The 27621-nt window shown below is 35.3% G+C and overlaps 1 protein-coding gene across 1 annotated transcript in view; it reads left to right on the top strand.

Annotated features, from left to right (window-relative positions):
- LOC139968953 (RYamide receptor-like) overlaps window positions 1-20877 on the top strand; it is a 39960-nt gene extending 19083 nt beyond the window's left edge. Inside the window, exon 2 of the mRNA XM_071973587.1 lies at window positions 20432-20877. Within this exon, the coding sequence (XP_071829688.1) occupies window positions 20432-20872 (441 nt within the window). The 3' untranslated portion in view covers window positions 20873-20877. The remainder of the gene's footprint in view (window positions 1-20431) is intronic.
- The last annotated feature ends 6744 nt before the right edge of the window (window positions 20878-27621 follow it).

Raw genomic sequence — 27621 nt, 5'->3', positions numbered from 1 at the left:
ACCATCACAAGGCCCATTTATGGTCTGTTTTTAGTCAATCTACGACCGCAGACAGACCACAGCTAATTCATTTTCCACATATACTGAAAAGGATATGGAATGTTCAAAAATAGATGTTTCGGGAAAACAAGTCTTTTAAGATTATTCTAATTTTGTATTCTGAAATATTTTGAATACTTGAAAGAATAGCAACCATATATATATATATATATATATATATATATATATACCTTCGAGCAGGGGGTAGGAGCCGGGGGCACTAGGGTAACGTGCCCCCCCCCAATTTTTTTCCCAAAATAGCAAATGTGCCCTACTGGCAAATAAAATGTGCCCCTTTGATGAAGAACTGTCTTTTGGATATCTTAAGCCTTTGTTAATTGTAATATTTTATTTTAATTATTCGCGTGCACCATAATAGTATTGATAGCATAATAACACATCATATATATTTAAGTAATATATACCTTCGAGCGAGGGGGTAGGAGCCGAGGACTACTGGGGGCACGTGCCGCCTCCCCCCCCCCCCCACTTTTTTTCCAAAATAGCAAATGTGCCCTACTGGCAAATAAAATGTGACCCTTTGATGAAGAACTGTCTTTTGGATATCTTAAGCCTTTGTTAATTTTAATATTTGATTTTAATTATTCACGTGCACCATAATAGTATTGATAGTATACTAACACATCATATATATTTAAGTAATATGGCCGGTGTGTATGGGTTTATAGCATAACGAGTGGTGGTTGTGGAAGGAGAAAGTGCCCCTCTGATGTTGTCCCCCCCCCCCCCACACACTTATTGGAAGCTTCCTACCCCCTTCCTTCGAGATGTTTGGCAAGCCACTGCAGTATTTACATATCAACGCAAGCATTTTTCGGTTTGCTTTCCAATGTTCTATCAATGGCGTACGTTGTTTTCAGTTTCAATGGTCTCATAAAGTCATGCGTTCATAAGCAGAATCTTGCCACAATACTTAGGCTTATCTCACTTTACAGATCTGACCTTTCTAAAAGTGGGTGGACAAGTTATAAAACTATTGGAAAAAATGTTTCGTAACTACGGGAAGTCTAACGCATAGGCTACCGTTATATAACTTCGGTACAAGTCGATTTGTCAAGGCTTCTTGAACTTAAAAAGTACAACAATTTCACATTATTTTTAAAAACCTGCCTAATGTACTTCCAATCGTATCACGAATAAATTATTTGTTCACTTGACTTTAATTTCGTTAGAAAATTGGTGTCGTTTAGGAATAATTACGTAGCAACATACCGAGTCACGGCTGGGAGGCCGTCAGTTTATAGGCACCCGATATACACACAGAGAACACATGCAGTATCTACAATAAATCTTAAAGTTTTGTACCACAGTAAACACTGGATCGTGCTATAAATCGGTAGCATGTAGTATTAGGATTACAGTAAGAACTCAGAAATACGTGTAATCCCAAACAATGCGTTTGTTGGGATTACACATAGCCTCGGTGTTTACTGTCAACCATTATACAGTAATTGCACATGCCACCGATTTATCATATTTATCAGCACGATCCAGTTTTTATTGTGGTACAAAACTTAAACATTTACAATAGTTACTGTAATCTCTATGTGAATCGGTTGATTTAGGATAACGTTAATACATTCCATGTTACTGTTCCCCATTGCGCTCATTTAGCATACTTGTTTACGCATTTATACCACACGCATCCGCTTTTCAAGGTCAGAATTCCTGTCCAGATTTTCAGGTGGAGAGGTTTGAATCCGTTTCCCCCTTCTATTCTGCAAATGTTGCTATAGGTCAAACTCATTACACTTCTAAGCACGTAGGCTGTGGGACTCATGTAGCATGTTATGATTAATGCTATGAATACACATCAGCTGTATAAACACTTAAAATATAGCGTCAATATAAATTTGATGTTCAAAAATAAGGGAGGAAAAAACAATGTAAAAGTATTGGCATACAGAGGTTATTACTTTTTTTTTTTGAATTGGTATTTTAGGATTAGTTTTTATTTGGTTAATATTTGTTTCCACTGCATTTATTTCCTTCTTGTCGTTTTATAATCGTTTTTATATAGCGCTATATAAATGACGTTTTTATTATTATTCACATTATTTAAAAAAAAAAAGATCATTTTCATGAAATAAATTGATTACCACAGTCAGTGGTATTTACAAATGAAAACCATTTATACATTGTACATTAAATCCTTTTGCGACTTCATATTCTGATGTAAATGTTTCAACACGTAGAGTATATATATATATATATATATATATATATATATATATATATATATATATATATATAGCCTATAGGATAGTAAAATCATCCTTGTAAGTTATTCTAACACTAAATGCACTTAATCAACCTCACGAAGATTATTTCTCTATCTCTATTTGTTTTCACAAATCTCATTCTCCCCTGAAGCTAAACCTCATCATGTGAACAAAATAACCGTGTAAATTGTACCCACAAATTACACACTGTTGATTGCGGTAGTGCTTATGTCAATTTTATTAAAGTAATATATATATATATATATATATATGTCACGCTCATTTTATATTTTAAGAAACAACAATGCTTATGATACAACTAATTGACTGTGAATAGCAGTAATGTTTACTATAGAATATGCCTTCACATGATGATAGCAATCATGGGGAGGATCCTTGTGAATATCTATAGTAGACGTAATTATTAACAACGATTCCAAGTGAGTATATATAAGCGATTCTTTTCACACCTGTAGAGTATGATTTGAGTTCCTCCAGATATACTTATGTAACTCTTACTATACGGCAAGATTTGAGGAAACAAATACTGCAATTTTGATATTTCTCATAATTTCGTCTTGTCTAGATTAGTCATAAACTATTACCATGTGCAGAGGCATGTGGGCAGGAGGGAGAAAAAAATATTTAAAGTTATTATTTAAAGTTAAGGCGTATTTTGCAGTGACCAACAATTACTCAGTTTGATTGATTAAGAGAATGACCATACGAAGAAAGAAAAACAAACCTCAGCTATTAGTCAAATTTGCATGTCTATACCCCCTTTAATTTGCCAAGGACAAATGGTGTTGACCCTCATCAGAGGGTGCTATGCTGATTGTGTATGGAGTTAAAAGAACAAGGTTGAGAATTTTGTTTCATAGAACAGCGTTAACAGTAACGTTTAGATCAGGGGTGGGTTTATATACACACACATATATGTTGATTTGATCTAGAGAAAGGCAAATATGTCACCAAAACAGAACTACTGAACTAGTATTGTTCGATACAGGTGACAAACGCCTACAGTGGAAGAACGACCTTCCTTGCCGGTTTCGAACCTCTGGACATACAGTCAGCGTCTATGGCCTAGTTGGTAGGGTGTCCGCAAATAAAGCGCGAGGCCCGGGTTCGAATCCCGGTGGAGTCTGGAAGTTTTTCACTGTTCTGGATTTTCCAACTCACTACGATTTCAATTAAATATATATATATATATATATATATATATTCATATAGTTATTGGTGATTAATACATGTACCTCTTGTGTCATTCTGAGCATGCGCATTGCTCTCCTTACTTTCACATTATTATTCAGCTTAAACCAACTGTTCATCGATAACCTGCATCGCGTCTAAACTGTCTCAGAAGAGTTTCTTATGTTCTTCAATGAACAAGATATAGCTGCCCTGTCTTTTGTCTCCCTTTTTCCCCGTTTACCTTCCAGGGCTTAGAAATTTGAAGCTAGAAGTTTAGTAAGGGTATGGAATGTTAGGAGGAACTAGGTATCAGCTTAGCGACTATCAAGTCGGGAAGATGTCCCTCGTGGCTAGAGTGGGTGGACAAGATCTACTTCAACACAAAACATTCATTTCAATCTCATTCTGTCCCTCCCATTTGAGACAAAAAAAAAAGAGGCGAAGCTGAACTCGAGTTGTATCCCGACTTACTGAAACATTTACTGATTTTAAAAGGGATTCTATCAACAGTTAAGAATTTAAACTGATATTGGTTAATCGTTTGGCACAAGGGATTTAGGTTATCAATAAAGTAATAAGTAAATTCACAATACTTATATTAATTGAAATCGTAGTGTGTTGGAAAATCAAGAACAGTGAAAAAACTCCCGCCTCCACCGGGATTGGAACCCGTGCCTCCCGCTTTATATGCGGACACCCTAACCACTTGGCTATGGACGCTGCTTGTATGTGCAGAGGTTCGAAACCGGTAAGGAAGGTTGTAATTCCACTGTAGGAGTTTGTCGCATGTATCGAACAATACTAGTTCTGTTTTGGTGACATATTTTGCCTTACTCTAGAGATCAAACATGATGCTAACCAACTCGAAAATCACTTGTGATTCCTAAAGCCGGATCTCGAAGAGATACTTTGAACAGACTTTATGTTAATGAAATGGAGGTAAACGACAAAGGCAAATGAATATATATAAATGAAAATCGTAATGAGTTGGAAAAACAAGAACAGTGAAAAACTTTCCAGCCTATATATATATATATATATATATATATATATATATATATATATATATATATATATATATATATATATATATATATATATATATATATATATATATATATATATATATATATATATATATATATATATATATATATATATATATATATATATATATATATATACTTGAGCTTTTAGATAAACTTAGGTACCAAATTGCTGTATATTGTGTCATGGTGTCCCAAAGCAACAAATGGTAATGTAATGAGTGACATAGTATCGTGTCAGTATTGTGCCATTGAAATGCAAACCTGTTTTTTATCTACTTTCTACATATCTTCTTGATTTCCGAATAACATCAAATCAACAAAATTCCAAAAGACGCATGATTCCCTGTTCACATATATATACTCTCAGATGAGATGCCTTTAGGTTTGGTAATGACGTGGAGTGGTAATAGATATAATGTCAATAGTGTTTATTGCATGTTTGAACAAGTGAGAAACACGTAAATTATATGGTCATTCAACTAGGTCAATATAACAAGAAAAAAAGAGAGAGAGAGATAGAAAAGGATACAAAAAGAAAGAAATAGCTCAGAAAAACAGGGAAATCTGACTATCGGTTTGTATTTTGGTGGTTCTTTATCATTTTTCATTAGTGGAATTTGTTTATCTTTCTGGTTTTAACCGCGTTGAGAGGTTCTATATTTATATACGGTATACTGCAGGTCTTATACAAATGAAGACAATTTGCGAAGATAGTGAAAACAAGAAGGAAAATAAAACCAGAACCAGATAAAAAAAAGCTCTTTCACGAAGTTGGCGAAAAGATCTCTCCTCGATTTCTTTAGTCTTACTGCAAATAAAAACAAATGTTTCTATTATTTATTTAAATATTTGTAACTGGTGTCAAAGATATGTTAAAATTGGATTTTTATGTATTAACAACGTTAGAATATCGAGAGTACCATTTATCAAGTCAGAGTTACTACGACTTTAAAATGACTTAAGTAAGTCGAACAGAGTGAATCGATGAATGAATTTCCCCTCTTGACTGCCCCACGTGTCACTTATAATTGTCAATTTTCAAAGGGAAATTCCGTAATTTCCTATTTGATTACGATTTCGCAGTTTTTTTGTCTTTGCTTTTTTTCTACCTTTTTTTATTAAATTCCTTCAGCTTATTTTTTTTTCAAAGAAATGTTGAGATTTTTTTCTCTTTCGTTTTTTTTTTTTGGGGGGGGGCCGAGAGGGGAAGAAGAAATACATAATATTCCATAATCACTACAGTTGACCTTTTGAAAACAGAGGAAGAAATTGATTTACATTGAATAATATGTATGCATACATACATCAGTATCAATCCCATTGAAAAAAAAACCATATTCAACTGAGTTTGATCAGACAGAGACATAGTAGAGATATAGCTTTAAAGTGTAATATAAAAATGGTCACATACAGGGTGATAGCAAACTACTTATCCTATGAGAGAAGAGTCACAGATGTAAATGTAGAAAAATGTTGGGCCAGACGTTACGGTGATAAAACAGTTCTTCTTCAAGGGTATAGACCAGGGTTTCCCTAATTTTATCCCCAACGAATCCCCTGTGGATGTCAGAGTTGTCCACGAACCCTCAACTTTTCGAGACACGATCTGAGTGATTATTATACTATAATACGCATAACAGTGCTTCCTAAAAGATCAAGTATCACATGCATGGTAGGGTACTACTATGGCAACATGTGCGTATGGAACGCGAAAAGAGTTTTTCGATAGGTACGACTTTTGTACATTACTAAATTATATGACATATCAGATGTTAGCGCAACAACTTTCAGAAACGTCTCACGAACCCCCTGGGATGGACTCACGCACCCCCTGTGGGTCCTTTCACACCAGTTAGGGAACCCCTGGTCTATACTACCAAGCTGAAAACCTCTATATTGAAATGGACGGCAGGTATTGCTTAATACTTGATAAGATGATGGATAGAGGATATAACGGAGCGAGCACTAAATGCTGGAAAGAAGGGCGGCAAATATCTTGAACAGAAGATAACTAATAGAGAAGGTGGAAATGGTGGGGGTGAGGGGGGTCTTTCGAAATCGATGAGTGATACAGAGGAAATGCGATGCAATGTCTATGTTACGTATTAACCCTATATTTTGTAGGTAATCAAGTTATCAAGCTCTTGCGCGGTAAGGATACAACTTACTCTAAATATTGAACACGTAGTATATGTATATAAATATAGTAGAATATCATTTTGGAAAAAAATGCTCACTACTTGTAACCAATTAATCTTGTTTTAGATCGTTCAACATGCATGTCGAATTGTTTTACATGCATGTTATATGCCAACCAAATCCCACAAATGAGTTGAGAAGTATGTTTACCCACTATATATAACAGAGGTTCCCAATAGGCAGCAATCCGGCCCCTTCGACAACAAAACCGAAACAAAATCTTACATTATAATCGTCCTAATTAGGTTTGAGCTCATTTACTGGGGCCCATGTATACCCTGGACATCGCGCCATCTAGAAAAAGTGAATTTTTTTGTTTTCTCTGGTTCTTTACTCCAACCAATATATTTCTCCACATGGTGGCCTTCGTATAAGAAAACACAATATTCATACATTTGAGATGCCTTTTTGCAGAATTGGATTTTACCATTTATTTTCTCTGACAATGTGGTTTAATTTATAGACATCGTCAAGTAGATATATAATGCACATTGTAGACTTTTGTATTCCCCCATAATTTTCTTTCACTCTAACAATTTTCTCGCCAGTTAACATTCTAAAGTCTCAATTTAACAATAATTACACCCTTAGGATTAACCAAGAAGTGTTTCGTGTATATTTATATTAATTTTTTTTTTAATTCTCGCTTATTTTAATCTTTCTTCTATCGTTTTTCATCTATTATTATTTTTGCGTTTTTTGTTATCTTCTTGTAATTTCCTTTAGATGCACGTTATCGTGTTTACTCTTGATAGAAAGTAATTTCAAAATGAGGTTATTACCCTGCCTTTCAAATAACAGCAACAGTCATAAATATTCATTAGCAACCATCACGTCATTTCAGTGGCCGACAGCAAATAAATTTCATATTTTTTTTCTTGTTCCTTTAAATTATGACTTGTTTACAAAATAAAAGTAGAAATTGTATATTTTTGAATTCCAAATGTCGTCAACTCTAGAGGCGAGACCAGAATTGTGAATATTTGCAACTCTTAAAAGTACCGGTGGTCATATTTTTGTTTTTGGTTTAGCTTTTTTTTTAATAACTTCTTTTTCTGCTAAGAATCCTAAGGTTGTATATTAATAATAATTTATAACTTTACCTCATACGGAGAAAGGAGAATGAGCGAGTGGAAAGGAGACTTGAAAACGAGTTATATTTTAATGCATGCTGTGACAATAACTCCTATAAATAAAACCTGTACTGATCGTACCTCTTAAATCTAAATATAGTCATGACTTGTTTATTTTCCTGGTTAGATCTTCAAAGTATTTCTATAAAAAATACCAGAAACATGCACGCCTCTCAAAAACACGGATAATTTCAATTTGAACTATATATATCGGCATAAAAGGGTGATTCTATATATAGAATATATAGCTCTTCCGGGTTGCAAGGTATTCAACCTTGGAATATTTCTGATCTGGAACGCTCCTTTAAGGCCAGCTTCCTGATGACGTCATCTCCTCTGTGTAGACATTATTTGGTTTGTTTGTGTGTGTTTGTTTTAATGCTAATAACACAGCAACAACTGTACTATCTTTTAACTTCTTATGAATTGAAGAGCACTATTAGGAACACATTTGTCCTGAACAAAATTAGAATGTATCGTTAATATTTATAGAATATATCTCACGTTATAGAAAGTCCTATTTTGTCTATCGAGTCTTGTATTGACTCAATTAATGGTCTGCATGTTAGACTAACAAGTCCAGCCACTTCAAGTTATGAACCTTAAACGGTTAAATGGTCATTTCTAAAACTAAACTAAAAAAAAGTGATATAAGTAAAATATAAAAAATAAAACCTAGATTGATAGTAGAATTTGTAATTGTGTACCACATATCAAATTAATTTTTTTTGGCCGAAAGTCATTCTTAAGCTCATCATTTTCTTCATTTTGATATGGACGGTTTCGGATTAGACAGGTTTTTTCCAAAGTTTTTCAATTAATCATTTCAACATATTGTGCGTGTGTACGTGCGTGCGTGTGTGCGCGCGTGTAGTCTTGAAGGAGGTCTTGTCGTCCGTAAATATTCCAAGAATTACGAGGCTATTTTTCAGGTGTATATTATAGTATTACGTGGGTAAGAAGCTACAATAATTGGATCAATCAAACGTTTATAGCCGAAGTACGTTAATCAATATTTTCTTGAGGTACCCTTTAAAAGACAAAAACAAAAAACAGAATAAACGAATAAAGCTCAGTGTAGGCAGTTCTTGGAACTAGACGTTCTAACATGTTACGGAGACATATATAGAAATGAGGTTAACAGGTATTATCTCTCTCCCATATGTGACGTTTAATACATTTTTCACGGAAGAAAGACTTCATTCTGAAAGGGATATTCTGACATAGAGGCTACCATCAAATTTACTTAACCATAAAATCGATTTCTTACCTTTTTTTTCTCCGCTTAAATGACATCTTCGTTCAACTATATTCACTCCTGAAAGGCTATAGTTAAATAGTACTTCAAAGCAAAAAGGACACTCAAGCTACTGAAGTCTGGACCCGAAAACTCACTCTTTGAGAGTGGTATAACATTCTTTATAGGATTCTGTATAGGACTGTTTTTCTTTCTCTTACCAAGGAGTGACGTCATGCCCGACGTCATGTGACATCATTTACCTCTATGGTATTTTATTTACTATATGCATGATCTAAAAATCGCTCTGTAATCCAATTTAAGGAGAAAACATGCATTCACTCCTTCAACAGATTCTTCCTCATCCTGCAATCACTCTCAGAGGCTTGATCCTCGATCTTCGTAACTGAGAGTGCCATTAAAGCACTGTATCGCTATACCCTTTGTTAAGCACTGTAGGTTAAACTTGCATTATGTGTTGTTCAATAATTAACATTGTGATGTCAATATTTGTAGGCCAACAGTAAAAAGAAAAATATACAAAACAAAAGTGAGCTGTTGCTTATATGACGTAGCAGAACGGACATACCAAAGATCGTCAAACTGCATCCATCTTATCTTCCACCCAACCCCAACCCCCACCCCAACCACTCCCTCTCTACTTTCTTATTATTATTATTCCTTCTTTCATTTGTTTCTCTCAACCTATTGGTTCTTTCTTAAATTTCGTTGTTTGCATGTCATTTTTATATTACAGCAATTAGTGTGTATTTTTCATCACAAAGTTCTGTGTTTGATCTTATTAAAGTCTTTTGTTTGAAGAGTAAATTAGCAACATCCGAATGACATCGAGGTAAAATTATCCACCACCCTCCCCTCCCCCTTTCCCCTTCTTTTGGTAGCCACTATTGGCATCTCCTCAAAATGTAAAAATTTTAAGAAAAGTCTATCAAAGAGAAAAGCCAAAGGGATTGAGTACAAGAATCTGTGAGATAAAATAGGTGTGAATGACCGGAATATCATGGAGAATATACGCGGTTTTGGCGTTAACTTCTCTATTGAGAGAGGTACGGTACTAAATTACGCACATCAATAAACAACATGCAAATAAATGCATTATAACAGTAATCTTTCAATTTCGAGAAGCGATGAGCTATAAACTTCAATCACTGTAAACAAATGAAAACGGAAGAAGTCAAAACAAAATAATAATAATAATAAGCTTTATCCTCCTTTGAGCGTTTAACGCTGATTTTCCCCCTATTTTATCAAATATGATTTGAGAATGTTTTCGAAATTGCCTTGTTATATTGATATAAATATACTCACAAATATCATATGCTGAAAAGGTCTTACACCCATCAAAGGTGATGGGCTTAATCAAAACTGAATTGAAAACACGAACATTTTGTGGCATAAAAAACACAAGAAAGAAAGAGAGAAATATAAAACGATTGAGTTAGATCAATTGGAAAATCAAGTTATTAGAGAGTATCATAGAAATCATTTGAATTTTAAATTGAATACTATAGATTGCATGCTAAATCGAAGCAAGCTTTTATAACATGTAGTAAATTTCGTAAAACGAGAAAATTGAATGTCTTCTTGTGTTGTAACTTTATTGAGCGTTCTTCGCAAATTATGTCATATCCACACCAGTGACGTAGGAGTGAAAAGGGCACATTTACCCGTTTCGTTATTAAAAATTGCTAATTTGTTACTTAAAAATGCCTTTGTGTTAGGGGAAATTAAGAGAAAATGTAATAAGAAAAAAACAGATCCCTATTGCTGAGAAGCTAAAAGAAAAAAGTGTCGTACTGTTGGAAAACCATCAAATTTGTAGAGTTTGCGGTATAGGCTGCACCGGCTGATACATTTTGTGCGGTAGGCTTGCGATATTCTTTGCCCTTTCCATTTTATACCATCGCCATGATAGTTCGTTACCCCCTCCCCTACCCGTCCCCATCTACCAACCGTTTGATCGTTAAACAACCTTGCCTATACATTCGATGCCAGTAGAGTTACTAAACACAACCGTTGGGGGGGGGGGGACGGGGAGGGGGAAGATTGGAATAGATGCTGTTTACAGTATATAGCCAGTTATAATCACTGTACACCGTACATTCCCAAACGACCTTTGACATCCTGTTATTTTAAATTAAATTACCTGATGATTATGACAGAGCACAGAAGAGTTCACTGACCAAGACAAAAACAAAAACAAATTCTTTCATTATTATACAACGCGAGTTGCAATTATCATCTGCAGAGAGTGAAAGAAAGCTCCCAGAGTGACGTGTTTTTCTTCGTCAGCATAATGTGTTTGTTGACTGAAATCCTAATCAAGCGTTGCACGAAGCATGAACTGATCTAGTGAACATTTTATTTACTATCTCTGTCTCTTTCGGTTTTGTTTTTGTTTTTTGTTTTCTTGGTGAAGAATGAACGACAAGCCTGATATATTTAGTTCCATCAAGATTACTAGAACAACACACCTTGTTTTGGTTTGAGTAGGTGTATAACATCCTATCGCTTTATTTGATTGCCGCATCATTTAACTTTGCTGTTTTTGCACTTCTTCTTGTTATTCTAGCCGTTTGGAAATTTGAGGTTATTGTGAATTATTACACTGATGGCTGCATATATACGCTTTGACTAATTTTAAATAATATCCTTGATATACTTACATTATTTTAATGGTATAATATTTAGTATCGTATATAATATATTCTATTGTATGATATGGACATTATATTAAAATAATAAAAAAGAAGATATAGATACGAAGAGGATGTAAATATAAAGAAAAGGATAATTTTAACATTCTTAACGTAGCTATAGGATGGACCTATATGATAGGAAAAGTATACTGTAAAGAACCTGATATAACCATCTATACAAAAGGAAAATTAAATAAAATATCACAAACACAGACCAGTTCAGACTATAGCGTAAAGATTATGGTGTTCCACCAGGCTCACGCAAACTTATGCATTAATTCAGGCAATAACTTTAAAAGAATAACATCAAAAAGAGACAAAGATGTTAGGATTTCGTCTCTTTTACAAGCATGATATTTGTACATTTTTTATACTTTATGAAAAATACCAGAAATGCCGTGAAAAATTATACAAACTTTTTTTAATACCATTCTGAATCGACCCGACGAGTTTTAAACATACTTTACAATCATTGATAATATATATTGAAAATTATCCGTCTTTTCAAATTAAAACTTTTCATATTTTTTTGGCCACTTCACGTCTGGCATTTTAAACTAAAATCCCTTGACTTCCATTGCCATACAAATTTTGAGTCTTAAAAGTTGAGTAAGGAATTTTATTACAAATCCCGGGGAAGTTTTTCACAATTTTTTTCATTGGAGATGATAAAAAAAGAGGAAAGGAGAGATTATTTGGCCAGCCATATATCTAAGAAGAGCATCGTCAAAAGAAGCTTCTCGGAAACTGACATGCTATATAGCTTCGGGTTGGTTACCTTTCTCTTTCCCCGTGACTTCCTATTCAATGAACACTCAAATTCCTAAAGAGCTTTAAATGCGTGCTCCAGAAAAGGTTTTTCCACCTGCAGGCTTCGCTGGGTTTATTTGAATTACAATTGTAACATTGTAGGAAGTCAATGAACTGATTCGGTTTGAGTTGAAAATGTTTAGAGAATATTAAAACAGATTATTGATTTCGATACAGACTGGGTCGTTTTTTCTTTCCACCTTTTCTCTCTCTCTGTTTCTCATCCTCTTCAAAAAGTCGATGTTGACTCTTTCCTCAGACAGACTGAAGTTTCAGTATTTTACTTGCATATTCTAGGGAATTTTTTTTTTTTTGCCTGTTTATAATTTTTTCCCTTAAAAAGTTTTAATGTATTAATCAAAATTTGGTTCATCATCAAATATTGAAAGGTGACAAAGCTGTGTGTACATAAAACAAAGTGTAATTATACATTTATACAAGTGAAGCGTGAGAGTTTATCTCAGCCAGGCTGATAGGAACATTAGATATCATTCAATGCGATACTATATTTCACATAGGCTTGAGCATGCATATATAATTCGTGTACCTCAGGGTGGTATTTCTACAGGTTTTTACATGAGTCCCGTACGTCACGGAACGATAAAGACAGAGATATTTTTACCTCAAGGCAATTTCAAGAGTTAAATAATACGATTTAGAGAGGACTTTGTCGTGTGAGTACAAGGTCCCGAATATATACGGTTGGGTACAAAGCCATGAGTATACACTAGTAACATGAGATTTTAGGTTTGTTTAGTTTAAGTACAAAACAATGAGCAAAAACAAAATACTCTAGTACCAATACGGACTTGATAACCACAAGTCTAAGTACACGTTACTGATGCCGATACTTGGTACCCGAAGGATCAATCTATTGATCAATATATTGATCAATCTCTTGACCATTCTAGAGAAGGTATACCCGAAGGATCAATCCATTTACCAGGGGCGTATCCAGGATTTTCCAATAGGGGGGCGCCAGGCATGAATGATCGCCGTCCTGGGGGATGGGTCTAATGGGAGGGGTGTACAATTTTTGCTTTCAAAGAAGGGCTGAAATGCAAAATGGTGTCATATGCATGGGCGGCGATCCGTACTTCCGAGTGGGGGGGGGGGGATATGACCTTGTTAACTATCTAAGCGTAGCGCCACCATTGGTTGGCGCGAAGCGTACAATAAAATTTTGGGATTAACAAACCCTCTAGATGGCCGGAAACGGCACTTCCCGAGGTTTCCAAGCGGCATATACCCAACTTTAAAATAGGGATGTCATGTCCGAAATATCTCATAATCAGGATCCAAAACACTTTTTTTTTAATTTCGGGTGTTATTTTGGGAAAATTGCCCCTGTCAATCTTGTTTCAGGCGCAACGTTAGAATGTTCGAGAGCTCTGTTATATTATTCGATGAAAAAAATGGCCTCATGCAGGCTATTATAGGCCTATACACATGCAATACACAATTACACATAGTTACATTCCTAGGTACCGATTGCTAGGGCATCCAGGTGAAACGTGTATTAAGCATTACCCTGGTTACATGAGATTCTCAGCTGTTCGAGGGAACATGTACGTGTGTAGGCCTACTATAGGGCCTATATGAATACTATGAGGGTGCATATATGTACTATATCAATCCCGTGGGCGCAATAATACATTTTGTTGTTATAGGGCCAATGAAGCCTACAGTCAACTATTTTTGCTTTATAAAGACGCTTTATTTGAAAAGATCGCACTGCGTTTATGGTAGGCGAGAAATGAAGCTAAAAAAGAGCCGTACACATTAACGAAGATGCATAAATGTAGGCATGAAAATATTCTTATCCCTGGCATTTGGTGGGGGGGGGGGAATAGTTCATTACATCCCCTCCACCCATTTTCATGGGGGGATATATCCCCCCTCCACCCAGGATCGCCGCCCATGGCCATATGTGATCCATTTTTCGACCTTAATAATAAGCAACATTTCCAGTAAATATGTACACAAAATTCACAATTTAGTATGGCTGGCATGTCATTTAGTGTTGATAGTGATAATACAAACACAATTACCATCTATGTTTCTAAAACTATTATGCCGCCGAACTTCGCCAGAACCTTTTTTTGGCAAACAAAAAATAAAGCATACGGGAGGGGGGGGGGGGGGGTGAGCGATCACCGACATCTCACATAAAGGTCGTCATCAATTTTTTTTTTTTTTTGCTAAACTTTTTTTTTTTTGGTGACGGCCAATAGGGGGGGGCGCGCGCTTGTTGCGCCCCCCCCCCCTGGATACGCCTCTGATTTACTCTGGAGAAATATTACTTTGAGTTTGTCTTGGTGAAGTTACAGAGAAATCACCACGTGTGTGTGTATTGATAAATGTTCTGTGGCCGAGTGGATAAAGGCGGCGGCATTTGAAGCGATCGGCTTAGCAATCGGGAGGTTCCGGGTTCGATACCGGGCCGTGTCATAGTAAGGTGGGTTTTTCATCCAAGAGCAATCTACAGTTTTCCCCATCTGAAAGGACTTTCTAAATTGAAAAGATTCCAAATTTGAGTTAAATTGGAAGCCACTCGACGTATAAGCGGGTTTCTCCCACATCTGTGGTCGCTTCAGCGTCGTAAAAGTAACTGCTGATTATTATTATTTTTATATTATTATTATTATTATTATTAAGATTACAGACACACGGATGAGTAAGAATAATTCAGACAAAAACCTTTCCGCATATTTTCAATTTCGTTAATCTCGGTATCTATAACTTATTGAGATGTTTGTTGATTTTCGATAACTTCACATTAATTCACGTCTGAGCTGACTAATTCGACATAGTTTCTATCCGTCGTATCATCGCATCTTCTAATAATATCAAATATATTAAACCCACCAAACGGATGTATCATACATGTGGGCGTTGCGTAGGACGTGATCTATATCAAAAAATATAAAATAAGAAAACTCTTGTGTATTTTTTCTCCGTTTCTTCCAAGACTCTAGAGGATGAATTATTAGTACCTCCAAAAATACTCCACCTGTCCAGAAGTTTGTTATCACAGCCCAGTTACATCGAGTTAACTGGTAGCTGTGACCTGTATGTACCATACTTAATCGTTCATGCCCATACATATACGTATAGCCTGTATAACCACACGGACAAATTGATGTCTGTAACCTAGTTTTTATTAGCTTTCAAGTCGAGAAATGGGAGAAATTTGAGTTAAAAATTGAATTGGAAGCCACCCGACGTGTAAGTTGTAATCCACAAGCCCTTGCGGATTTCTATAATAATAATAAAATAAGAATAATGTTAATTTACAGATAGGAAGTTTGCTCATCATGTATATGCCATCACTACATATCTCTGCAAATGCCATTTCCCGCCAAAACAAATCCTTGCAATCCGTTAAATCGACGCCAAAGTGTCGTCCAATCAAATGAAATTCAATGGCCTAATTTTCGTGTCCCATTTGCTATGATATCGTATCATTTGATCTAATATAAAAAAAAAATCCGTGATATTGAGACTAAATAGTCCTTATAATGTAATAATGCGAGTATAGCCTATTAGCAACCTTTAACAAACTTTCATCCGTTTGTGGATCGCTTCCGTTTGTGGATCGCTATATAGTCTGTATAGTTGTATGTCTGTATAGACTGTATGGATATACTGTGTTTGATAGAGAAGTAAGGGACATTTGGCCTTAAGCAGCATGGATATAGTGTTTGTGATCGATGGCCGGTAATATTGCCACAGGTTACAGGTGGTATGTCACAAATATGGAACGCCTTTACCTAGTGAAAAGGCCAATCCTATAGGAGAGGCATTTTGCTACTGTCATCATCGTCTCATTAAGCTCTATCTTTCTCTTTGATTGAAGAGAGAAAGACAGAGAGATGGAGAGCGCAAAAATGCGGGGTGAGTTCATGGCGCCTTTTCTTGAAATTAAAACCGACTAGCAATACCTTCCGAATTCAGACTAACTTGAGATGATACGTCATATCCGATTCTTTTAAATGAAGAAATCCGAAGCACGTGATCATCGTAGGTCATGCGGCCATAGGGTCGGCTATCTAGTATCCACACAAGAAAGAAAACACAGGTGTCTTTATTCGATTTTCATTCGATAGATGGATGGATGGATGGATAGATAGATAGATAGATAGATAGATAGATAGATAGATAGATATAGCCTTTATATACCTATATCTATTGAACCTTTACATAGAAACAACATAATTGAAATGGGGTTCTTCAAATACATCACTACGGTAGAACTTTTTTCCCCTCTCATATGACTGTCACAATTGTCTGCCACCGAAACTTACTTAAATGTAACTTATGGCATCATGTAGGCGGCAGAGTATACAATTTCACCGCATATGATTAGCTTGATGCATTGGCAAGGTATATCGATGAAGAAAATAAAGTGAGTCAAACAAGAAAAAAACACAGGAAATCAAGTTTTTCTTTATCAAGAAGTTCGTTGATATAGATGAACAAAAAACGTCCAAAGAGAAACAAATAGATACCCAGGGAAACCGATATATAATCTATATTATATATGCAGATTGCCCAAGTAGAAGTTAATCAGCCGTTTCATCTAACATCACTGCGTGCCTGCACCATACCACACACCTTCCACGTGATATCGATCTTGAATTACAGTATCACCGAGATGAGATATCTTTCTTTTAGTGACATATTGGAAGATTTGTTTGTCTCCGTTCCCACTGATTTACCTTATGAGGGCGTCTATCTATACTAGAACTACAGAAAAACCTTAAAATAGATTCACCTCCTTTAATCTACCTTATTTTTATCTGATCAATAAGTCTATGCATGCTAAACATGCTAAACAACTCCTTATGACGTCAGACACGAATTAGCCCTCCAATGAGTTGTATCTTTGTAACATTCTATTTTGGATTTGTTTTGTTTGGCTTGATTCGTTTCGATTTGCATTGTTTTTTGGCCTAAAAGGACGAAATCTTTCATTTAATGGAAAATATATATCAAACAAACAGACAACAATAATCATAAAAATATTAATCATAGAGTCTTGAGTAGAGTCTTGTATTTCTTCCTCTGATATTATTAAACTAAGTTCTTCGTTAATTTATAGTTTTAAACTTTGCCTTTCCAATAGAATAGACCCTTAAAGGTTCATAGGGCATTTTATCCACAGAATACATTTAAATGCCGTGGAGTGTTTGTAACATCCATTCATCTTTTCCTTTATTCCTTCCTTCCTTCCTTCCTGCATTCATTCATCCATTCATCCATTCATTCACTCATTCACTTATTCACTCATCCATCCATTCATTCATTCATTCATTTAGTTATTGTTTCCTCCACAACAGCGATGCAAAGTAAGGAAAGTCCAGTGTCAAGAGTGAACCAATATTAATAATAATAATAATAATGTAATGAAATATGAAGTATGCTGCAAACCTTGGTAGGTTTGACCTCAGAATACTCCCTGAAGAACAATAGTAACTAAAAAAGATGAAAACAAATGGTTACCAAACATAACATGTACCGTGTTTTCTTTCAAATCCGATCCGACGAGATAATAATCTGCCCTTTAAACAACAAATTTCAGAGAGTAAAATATGGTCATAATGCCATGGCAACCAGTCCACAAGAAACAAACTCTTTATTCCGTAAGAAAATATCGATTATTCCAACGACAAGCTTACAGACATTTCCAGCCGAGCATGGGCCTTATAATGATACAATGATATGCAAATACTGGACATTTCTCCTTCCAAATTATTGACTCCTGTCTGGGTATAAACTGAATTATTCAATGTCCAGGAAACGGTCAACCGTGTTAGGTCAGTCACTTCTGCTGCTTGGTTTCGCTTATCGTTCTTTGTTTTCAATCGTTGTGTAATTTCGTGATCCCTGGTGGAATCACTGATTCATTACTTAAGATACTTTTTTACAAGGAAGTTAAACCGATAGGATGCTTAAAAGAGCATTAGTGATCATGCCCTGCAGCTTACACGGAAAAGGATAGGCAAGTTAAACAGAAGTAATACTCTATCTTTTAAACGGGGGAATAATTATAGTCACTAAGTTCGGAAACAAATATCTAATAAGACAAGGTAATGAAAAGATCAAACTGTATAGTTACTGCGGTATTAACAAATAAGATGTAACGGTACTGTTTCTTTTGCATTCATGCAGTGAATGACAATGTTTACGTACATTAAAACTGGCATTCTATTTAATTTCCATTGATTTTACGAAAGAAAAAAAAATCTAACACGATGCATGCAGCGAGAGTAAAGTAACTAACGGGTGATGGAGAGTTGAGAGCTGAAAGCTAAGGGCTGTCACGCAACGAGATGTTTTTTAACATTTTTTTTTTTAAGGTTTTTTTTTTTTTTTTGGCCATTGGTTGATGATGCATTTGAGAAGTAAGTGTGTTCGAGTTGACAACGAAAAAACACCTGTTTTCTTTTTAAAATAAAAAAGGACGAGCTTCAAGGGAAAGAAAGAAGGTTTAATATTAGAGACAAAAACATAGTACAAAAATAGTTCAACGTCAGTCAATTCGACCTATATAAAAGATGTGAAGTTATAAAGATGTTGATTAAGCCCTTTTTATTTTTAAAGCACTAATTTTGTAAGCATAGTGATATGAAACATAAAGTACTGCTGCATACTAAGTCATTTTTCCCTCTGAGGGAAAGGAGACAAAAAAATCCCGTGAGTATATCGAAAATAAAAGTTTAGTATAAATATTGAGGACGTGCTCTTGATCATGTCACAATGGTGTCAAATTTGTGATAATATTTGTGTTAAAAACGTTAGTTTTTACAACAGTAGATATAAACAAACTTGTAGAGAAAATTCTGAAAAAGTTGGACAAACATTTTACCAAGAAATGCGTAATGTTACATTCCCTTTAATCTTGAGTACATTCTCGACCATTTCAACGATTTTTGAGGGGTTTTTTTTGCTGTTATTTTTCATGTTTTGACACTTTACATTTTACTCCCTAGACATGAATATATAATATAGAGCACGCTTAACTTTGGCAGAATAACGCAAGGTATACGGCTTTTACAGCATACAAGCCAAAGATCATATAAATATGAAAAGGTCAGGATAGACGGTATCCTAAAAATCATCCTAAAAGGGGGGGGGGGGGGTGGCAATATTGCTACTATAAACCAGAAACTTTCAACTTAGATTTCTAGCTTCATTCAAACAGAAATATGAAACTGGGGAAGATTCAAAACCTGTTTTGAAATCATTTGTTGACTGGGATGGGATTCGAACAAGTGAACAAAGTTATAGCCTTAAGAAAAAGTCCATTCAAATTCGATGTCACTGGATCAGCACGTTACTATAGGGCAAGACTTGATATATGATACGTTCGATAAACATATTAGTCGGATGTACAGTTAGGTATCTACAAACATTCGTAGATATCGAAACTATACTGTACCGATTTATTATATAGCCTAGAAAACAGTTAAAATTATTTTTAAAAAGACACACGCGAGAAGGGTGCACACAGCTAACAAATTGTTTTAGGCTGTCTGCCTTGTTATGATCAAAATTATCAGCTTTACAGCTAGCAACTTATTGAACGTGACAAAAATCTTTCAGAATTGATGACTGTGCCCCTATTGGACAACCTCCCTGCATCCGCCCTGAGGTGCCATTACTTGAGAACCATCGACTTTAATAGCTATAGTTTCCTAATACTGTAAAATTAAACATATGCCCTCTACCACATTATACCCATTCCTCTCTATATCATAATTGATCCGTTTTCTCTCTTTTCTTTCTTCTTATCTATTCACAGTTGGTGAAGATGTTCGCCGCCATTGTTCTGCTATTTGCCATCTGTTATCTGCCGATGTACGTGTTCTTGCTGGTCCAAGATCATAATGAAGAAATCATGGGATTTGAATACATGAAGTTAATCTTTCTCGGCGCATTCTTCTTCGGGATGAGCAACTGCATTTACAACCCTATGATTTATTGCTATATGAATTCTAAATTCCGAAATGGGTTCAAATCTGTCCTCTGGTTCCTACCGTGTGTCCATTACGTCCCCGCGGATCAGTGGCACGGTTATTCCAGAAGCACAATGAGGACTTATGCTCACTCCCCGCCAGCTACGTCACCGAGTAAAGTCGTACTCAGACAAAATGGCGGCGGTGACGTCACTACCGAACTTTGCAATAGACCGGGATGGAATAATTACCATTCGATTAACGCCAACGGTACAGCTAGATTGTAATAAATTTATTTAGTGTTAATCCAATGAATATTCAGTGATCACATTCAAGTCATGGATGGGATACGGCGGTACATACTAAATGCACTGTGATGACTTGATAAACTCTAAATCTCAAAAAAAAAAGTACGAACGAGACGGATGTGAATTTTTCTTTATTAATTTTTTTTTTATAAAGGGGCTGAGTATTGTATTGAAGTATGTTTATGTTTTTATTTCTTTCCTTGGGTAAACCATCTTTAGACTAGATTTACAGGAATTTGATTTTCGAAACAAGATGCATAACTTATAAAGCATATATATCGAAGCGCGCACCTTAGAGTGTGTAAAAACATTTTGCTATAAATCTGCTTTGGACATTTGGATATTGGACGTGAGTACGTAGTAGAATTCTGACATACACATCAATCGTGGCATCACCACGTGATGACCGTATACGCTGTGTGAAATTCGGAAAGAAATTGGATGGTAAACAAACATTCTTTCCCTGTTAAGTAGAATCAGAGAACTATTTGATACATCATGCAGATGACGGTCTAAAGAGCTCGCTGTGCAATGAGTAACATCGCATTTAATTTACATTCGTCCCCCCCCCCCCCTACCTCCCACACACACTCACACATATACAAGCATATAACCTCATTCCACTGCCCACTCATGTTAATTGGTTCAATGTTCACTTCGAATGCTGCCGGTCTAAATATTAAGCTTTCCGCTTCTCTTCAAAACGAAAGAAAAAAGACTAGCAATTAAATGGTTATCTTTCCCTTCCCTGTTATAACACTATGCCAACTTCCGCCCTGATTGTTCTTATGCAAAGTAGGTTAATTACAAACTATACTTCTGCAGTTGCGTATATGAGCTGGGCATGCATAAGCTGAGATCTAGTCGTTATCATTGAAAGTAATGGTTGACACATGGCCATAAAATCGACAGAGCAGTAAAAACAAATTGACTAGTTTGGGTAGGCCTATTTAGTTTTTTATTATGTCCCTTCATTCTTCAGAATGTTAAACTTTGGAAGGAAGAAGGAACATAAGAAGCGGGTGTTACCCCTGGGGTGTGGTTAGTGGGGGCGCAATGTTAAAATTGTATCAACATTTTGTAAGGAAGGTAGATAAGAGTGCATATATTGAACGGGTGCAGGTATAAGAAGAGTGACGTGTAAAAAACACACATTGATGAGTTGTTCTTTCCTGCGTCAATTTTGTAGCATTTATACCAGACCTAAAGGGAGGGTATTTCTCAAAGGGAGATGGCAAAATGATCAAACACAAATCATGCGGAAAATTTAGCAATCAGATAATGACCCGGAAGTAGGTAATGAAAGGTAATCATGTCAGCGGAATATGTACATGAGTGAGAAAAGTGGGAGGACAGATATGAGGGGCGCGGGGGAAATAATATTTCTGACAAACTTCACGAAGGGTGACTAAAAGTATTCCTAGAGGGAATACAGTATGGTAGATATAAGGTTGACCATAGCACCGCAAAAAAAAAATTAACTGACCAAACATAATCCCAATCCAGGGTATTGTACCGATTCTCTTTTAGTTTGTGTTACCGATTTTATTAGGAATATGCTCAATTTTTCATGCACTGTGTAGATGATAAAAGATGTATAAGGTCAATCGGATGATTCAAAATTAAAGAAGTTTTCACTATAAGAAGCTTACGAGTTCCTCTAGTATAATGTCTTGTTCGGTCCTATTCAAATTTAGTAATAGGTCAAACTTATTTGCTTGTTATTTTATCTCACTCATAATATGTAACTTAAAATCTTTCCTATATTCTAGTTATGTAGATTTTTCTTTCTTCCTCTTGTTTAATTTTTTTTTTTTTTTTTTTGTATTTGACCATAAATTGTGAGATAACGGGAAAAGGAATGATCGTATCTTACTTAACCATCACTGTGAGTGATGTTTTTGCATGCCTGTCACTAATTCGTCGTTACATAACAACCTAAATTGTGACAGGTTTGTCCGCAAAAAATGTATAACTTGACAAAATGTCAAATTTATCCTCTTTTATTTGATTAATAATCTGCAATCTTCCAAGAATATATTTAAAATTCGACTAGCAGAAGCCGAAGACCTACATTTTTGCAACTGTTTTTTTTTTAACGATTTTTACCGTAACAAGCTTGCGTATATGCATTAATATATAACTGGTTGCTTATGTTTTAGCCGACCTAGTTTTCAGTTTTTGAACCAATACCAGTTTCTCTTTGAAAACCAACGTGGGTAATTACAGAGTAACTGCTTACTTTACGAAAAGGATAAAAAATAAAAGGATTCGTGATATTCTAGACACGTAAGAAAGATTGGTTTGGTCCTAAAAGGAGTTGTCTATTTCGACTGATTGCATCGCCCTAATGTAATAGTAACCGAGAACATGAACAAATAAAGTGGGGCGCGTATTGGATTCGGCCAGGATTGCAAGACCACAAATTTAGGTTTCAGGACTCTCGTAACTTTAACTATATATAGTTTTAAATATAGTCTATTCTTGTTCCAAAAATGAACCGCTTCGTCCCCAATCACTTAAAGTAACGTGGTTGTTCTTTGCATATAATTCGTAAGATCTAAACTCACAAATATCACTTTGTAATCTTCTCGTTTTTTCATTTTATACTCTTTCTTGTGAGAAAACCAAAATAGAATTAGAAACCCGTGCACGTTTTGGCAACTTTAAAAACAAACAAAAAACCATGGGGTAATATAATATACTATATCCTTACTGATTTTTGTCTTAAATTAAGTTTTTCGTCAATTATTCTTAAATTCGCCATATGTTTCAAAGGAGAATACAAATCGAGTTCGCGCGATTCATATTACATTTAAAAACAAACGCTTGAGTTTCAATGCTTTAGGATAGAAAGTGATCGTCATTTGCACAGTTCTTTCAGCGTATCGTCAAATGGTACTTACAGCATATGGCGTAACTGATTTGTACAGTAACACGCAGACCTGTGCATGGTACGGACGTGTTTTGCTGTACGTGGTATATGCTTAATCGTGCTTGATATAAAGTCATTGGTTTTAAAAATATGGTTTCTTCGCGCGTTTACATAAAAAAGTGCAATTTGAATTATTTTAAAGGACCGTATAGTTGAATGCTTTGTCGAAATTTTGAAAGAAATTGCAGTGTGGGGTGGAGGGGATACATCATCCAATTTAGTTCATACTTACGTGTATCCTGGTAATGTGGAATCAGCTTATTAAAAATCACCTACGGATTTTATCTTCATTAAAATTCCCTGCTTAATAACGCGAATTTTGCCCAGATTTCTTAAAATGGGTAAACAGTTTAATGTTTATCAGTTTTGAGAAAAAGTAGTTATAATATCACTAACAAAAACATGAACGAACTATACGCTGTTGTTGATGTGTTCACACACGTCTCTCAATGTATACGACGAAATTTATTGTTACATTCTTTGTTACTAATATACCCCCTTCCGTATTTATGACGTCATTGTCCGTTTGCAATAAATAAATCATCAATGAATATTCATTAGGGGCGATCAAATAGTGACGCTGATAACCTTTGATCGGTTCACCTTAATCATGAAAGCTGTTAATCTTCCATTTTCAATTGTGTGTATAGTAAAAGTTTCGGTTACAATTTCTCTATTTCTTTTGTGGTTAGTCTTTAGATTTTTTTTTTTATGTTTTAGGTATTTTTTTTCCTCGAATATCCCCCCCCCCCCAAAAAAAAAAAAAAAAGTTATCGCTATGTGAGCTTACATGAACTTCTTTATATGAAAGAGTATCGGGCTAAATACTTCGATTATTTGAGATGGAGATATATTTCTCAAAGGGAGGAAAACTTTTCTTTTTTTCATGAAGTCAATGGAAGACTGCTTCACGACGCCAGTTGGTGTTAAGTTTCATCTTCTGTTGATAATTTTATTCCTGAGAGAAAAGAAAATTGAAATCTCTTGAGATTGTTCTGCTCAATATACTTCGACGGCAACTGGTTTTATGTTCGATCATGGAATCTTTCCTAGTCACAGATTAATTCACATGGGGGAGACGGGAGCCTTTTGGCAGGCAAAATATTTCAAAAACCAAAAATGTCTACAAAAGTTGGTTTCTCTATTTATCATCATTATTATTATTATTTCTTTGAGATATTCAATACCTTGCAATTCTACAAAAGGAGGCATAGTTTCTCAATCTTTGACGAGCAATCTATAAACTCACCAATATTAACAATGGAGATCAGTTACTGATATTGCTTTCATATCTATTAATAAGAAATTATATAAAATTTTGAATAGAAGATATCACATGGGTCTTGCATCGGGATAGAATCCAAGCAGTTACAGCCGTCCAGAGGAATCAAATAGCGTTTGGCACAATAATGTCAATATCGCGAAATACATTGTACACATTGGCTATGTACGCGTATATAACGCTTGATCGTGGTCAGAGTAGCGAGTGTCGGCAGGTCGGTATAGAAGTATAAAGAATTAAAACAAAAATTGAGAAGTTCGTGTTCAACACTGGACTTGGCCGGGATTAAGACTCATGGGTCATAGGTCATGGGTCATGGGTCATGTCAAAACTTTCGTTTATACCAACGATTGGTTACAGACGATTCTTGTTATGTTTTGCTTTTTTTTTATTACTTTGAATCTGATGCACACAGTCTCCCCCTCATTGACATCTTATTGTACTATAATAACACTCATTTGTATTCTTCATAACCTCCTCAGTTCTGGTCGTGTCTGCAGGGTTTAAATTTCTGTCGCCAAACAAATTTGGCAAATTTACGTCGTAAATTCAACATTTTATTGGGTGATTAGATCACGAAGCTCTCGTCGGTATTACAAAGGTCTCGTCGGGCTCACGTATTCTTTCCAATAAATTGAGAGAATATATATATATAACAAATATATAATAACCATTTGCGGTCATATAATTGGATACATGTCGGAAAGCCCCACAAGAAAAACATCAAAATATATAACACAATCTTATTGATAAGAAAACGATCATCACTTAATTACGTAATTGGGAAATGATTAATCTCTAATAAGATCTTATTGTTGAATGTAACTGTGAAAAAGAACAGAAGACAAGGCAATTAAATTATTAGGATCAAAATGATTTCTATCGGCCTACTTAAATAAGTGAACCAAACATAGAATGCTCAAGACAATAACAACTCATTAAGCTTCAACTTATTATACAACAAAGAGAAAGGGTTTTGTGTTTTGACCGTCTACAAATCTTGGCAAACATCTACAAACAGCTCTGTTAGTCTGCGTGATTTGAAGTGTTTTGATGTTTGCTAAACATCGCGTGACGTCAGTGTATTGGTTAACCTGATTCGAACTCTTCTATTTAGAGAACGAATGATTCGTTGAAGACCTTATTAAACCTCAAAAATTGTCCACATTATAGAGAATATATTTCAATTTTATTCAAACAGCTTACGATATTTAAGATATAGAGCTTGATAGTCAGTGTTATTCTTGTCGTTGATATCGTTAATTTGAAAAGCATATTTTATTTTTATTTCCTTAACCATTGGTTGTAAATTGCACATGCAGGCTTCGTAAGTTTAACCGCAATTCTCACCATAGATATGCCTATATAGATATCCCCCGTGAAGTAAAAGCTGTATGGCTCCGTCACCATGGTTACGTACTGCAATATATATATAAATAACAGTCTATTGATACATAAATGAAAACCTAAAACTCACCGATATTTAACAGTCTTCTCATCATTGTAATGTAGCCTGGAGCTGTGTATCGACTCTCGTGGATTCTACTCCGCATATAGTAAGGCATCCATAGGTATTCACACATCGTTCCGTATACAATGATAGCCATGGTGTAACTTTGTCTTTTTAATTTTGCTTTGACAGTCCATAACCTTTTAGTGAAATGAACCTCCACATTGCGGAAGCGAAAGTATACGGCTGTACACATGGCGTCATCAGTTGTAACTCCATGCTATGCCACGTGATAACCGTTATCATGTACTACAGTGAAGTCTCAACTCATACTGTCCTATAACATAATGATGTGAGTGGTAGATATTACACTGGGTATAGCTAAAACTTCAAGACAATGTTGAATACCCAAATGTGATCAGTTATTTTTTTGTCATTCACGAAGAGATTCATAAGCAAGATAAACGTTGGTTTTTCCAATAATGCCATCCATAAATAGAACCTGCTCCCGAAAACTAACCTTACATCTTACATTAGGATTATGGTCATGTGATCATGAAACTTTAACGCTTGCTGTAGTATTGTTATTCCAAGAACGAACATATGTTGTTCACAATGTAAACCATACACCAGGGAAAGTAACACATTCCAGCTTACATCAGGTTTAAAGCACTTTTAAACGTGACCGTTTCCAGATGAACCATATAGTCACGACCTCCAAACAGGACCACACACTCAAAGTGTAGACCTTCATACTAACTATAGTAGCTATCCCTTCTGAATGGAGTAGTATATGATATACACGCATACGGTACGATAACGGTGCTATGTATCATATAGAAGCAGCCTAAGCTAAAAGTTCAAAATTAGCATACATGCGTCTAAAAATGCTTGAATGGTTTTAATACGCTTACAGTCACAAAGGAAACCGTTTAGAGAACCGCTTAGAGCTCATCTCTATAAGTTTCACTTGTTAGTTCAAAACGTGGTTCACTTCGAGGAAGAATGCTTTCTTGATCTTTGGGTTAGAATACTTCAAACTTGACGGTTACACTCTTAAA

The sequence above is a fragment of the Apostichopus japonicus genome, chromosome 6 (assembly GCF_037975245.1).
Source record: "Apostichopus japonicus isolate 1M-3 chromosome 6, ASM3797524v1, whole genome shotgun sequence".
Classification (NCBI taxonomy): Eukaryota; Metazoa; Echinodermata; class Holothuroidea; order Aspidochirotida; family Stichopodidae; genus Apostichopus; species Apostichopus japonicus.
Note: the sequence above shows the minus strand (reverse complement) of the source record. Positions and strands in the feature narration are given on the sequence as shown.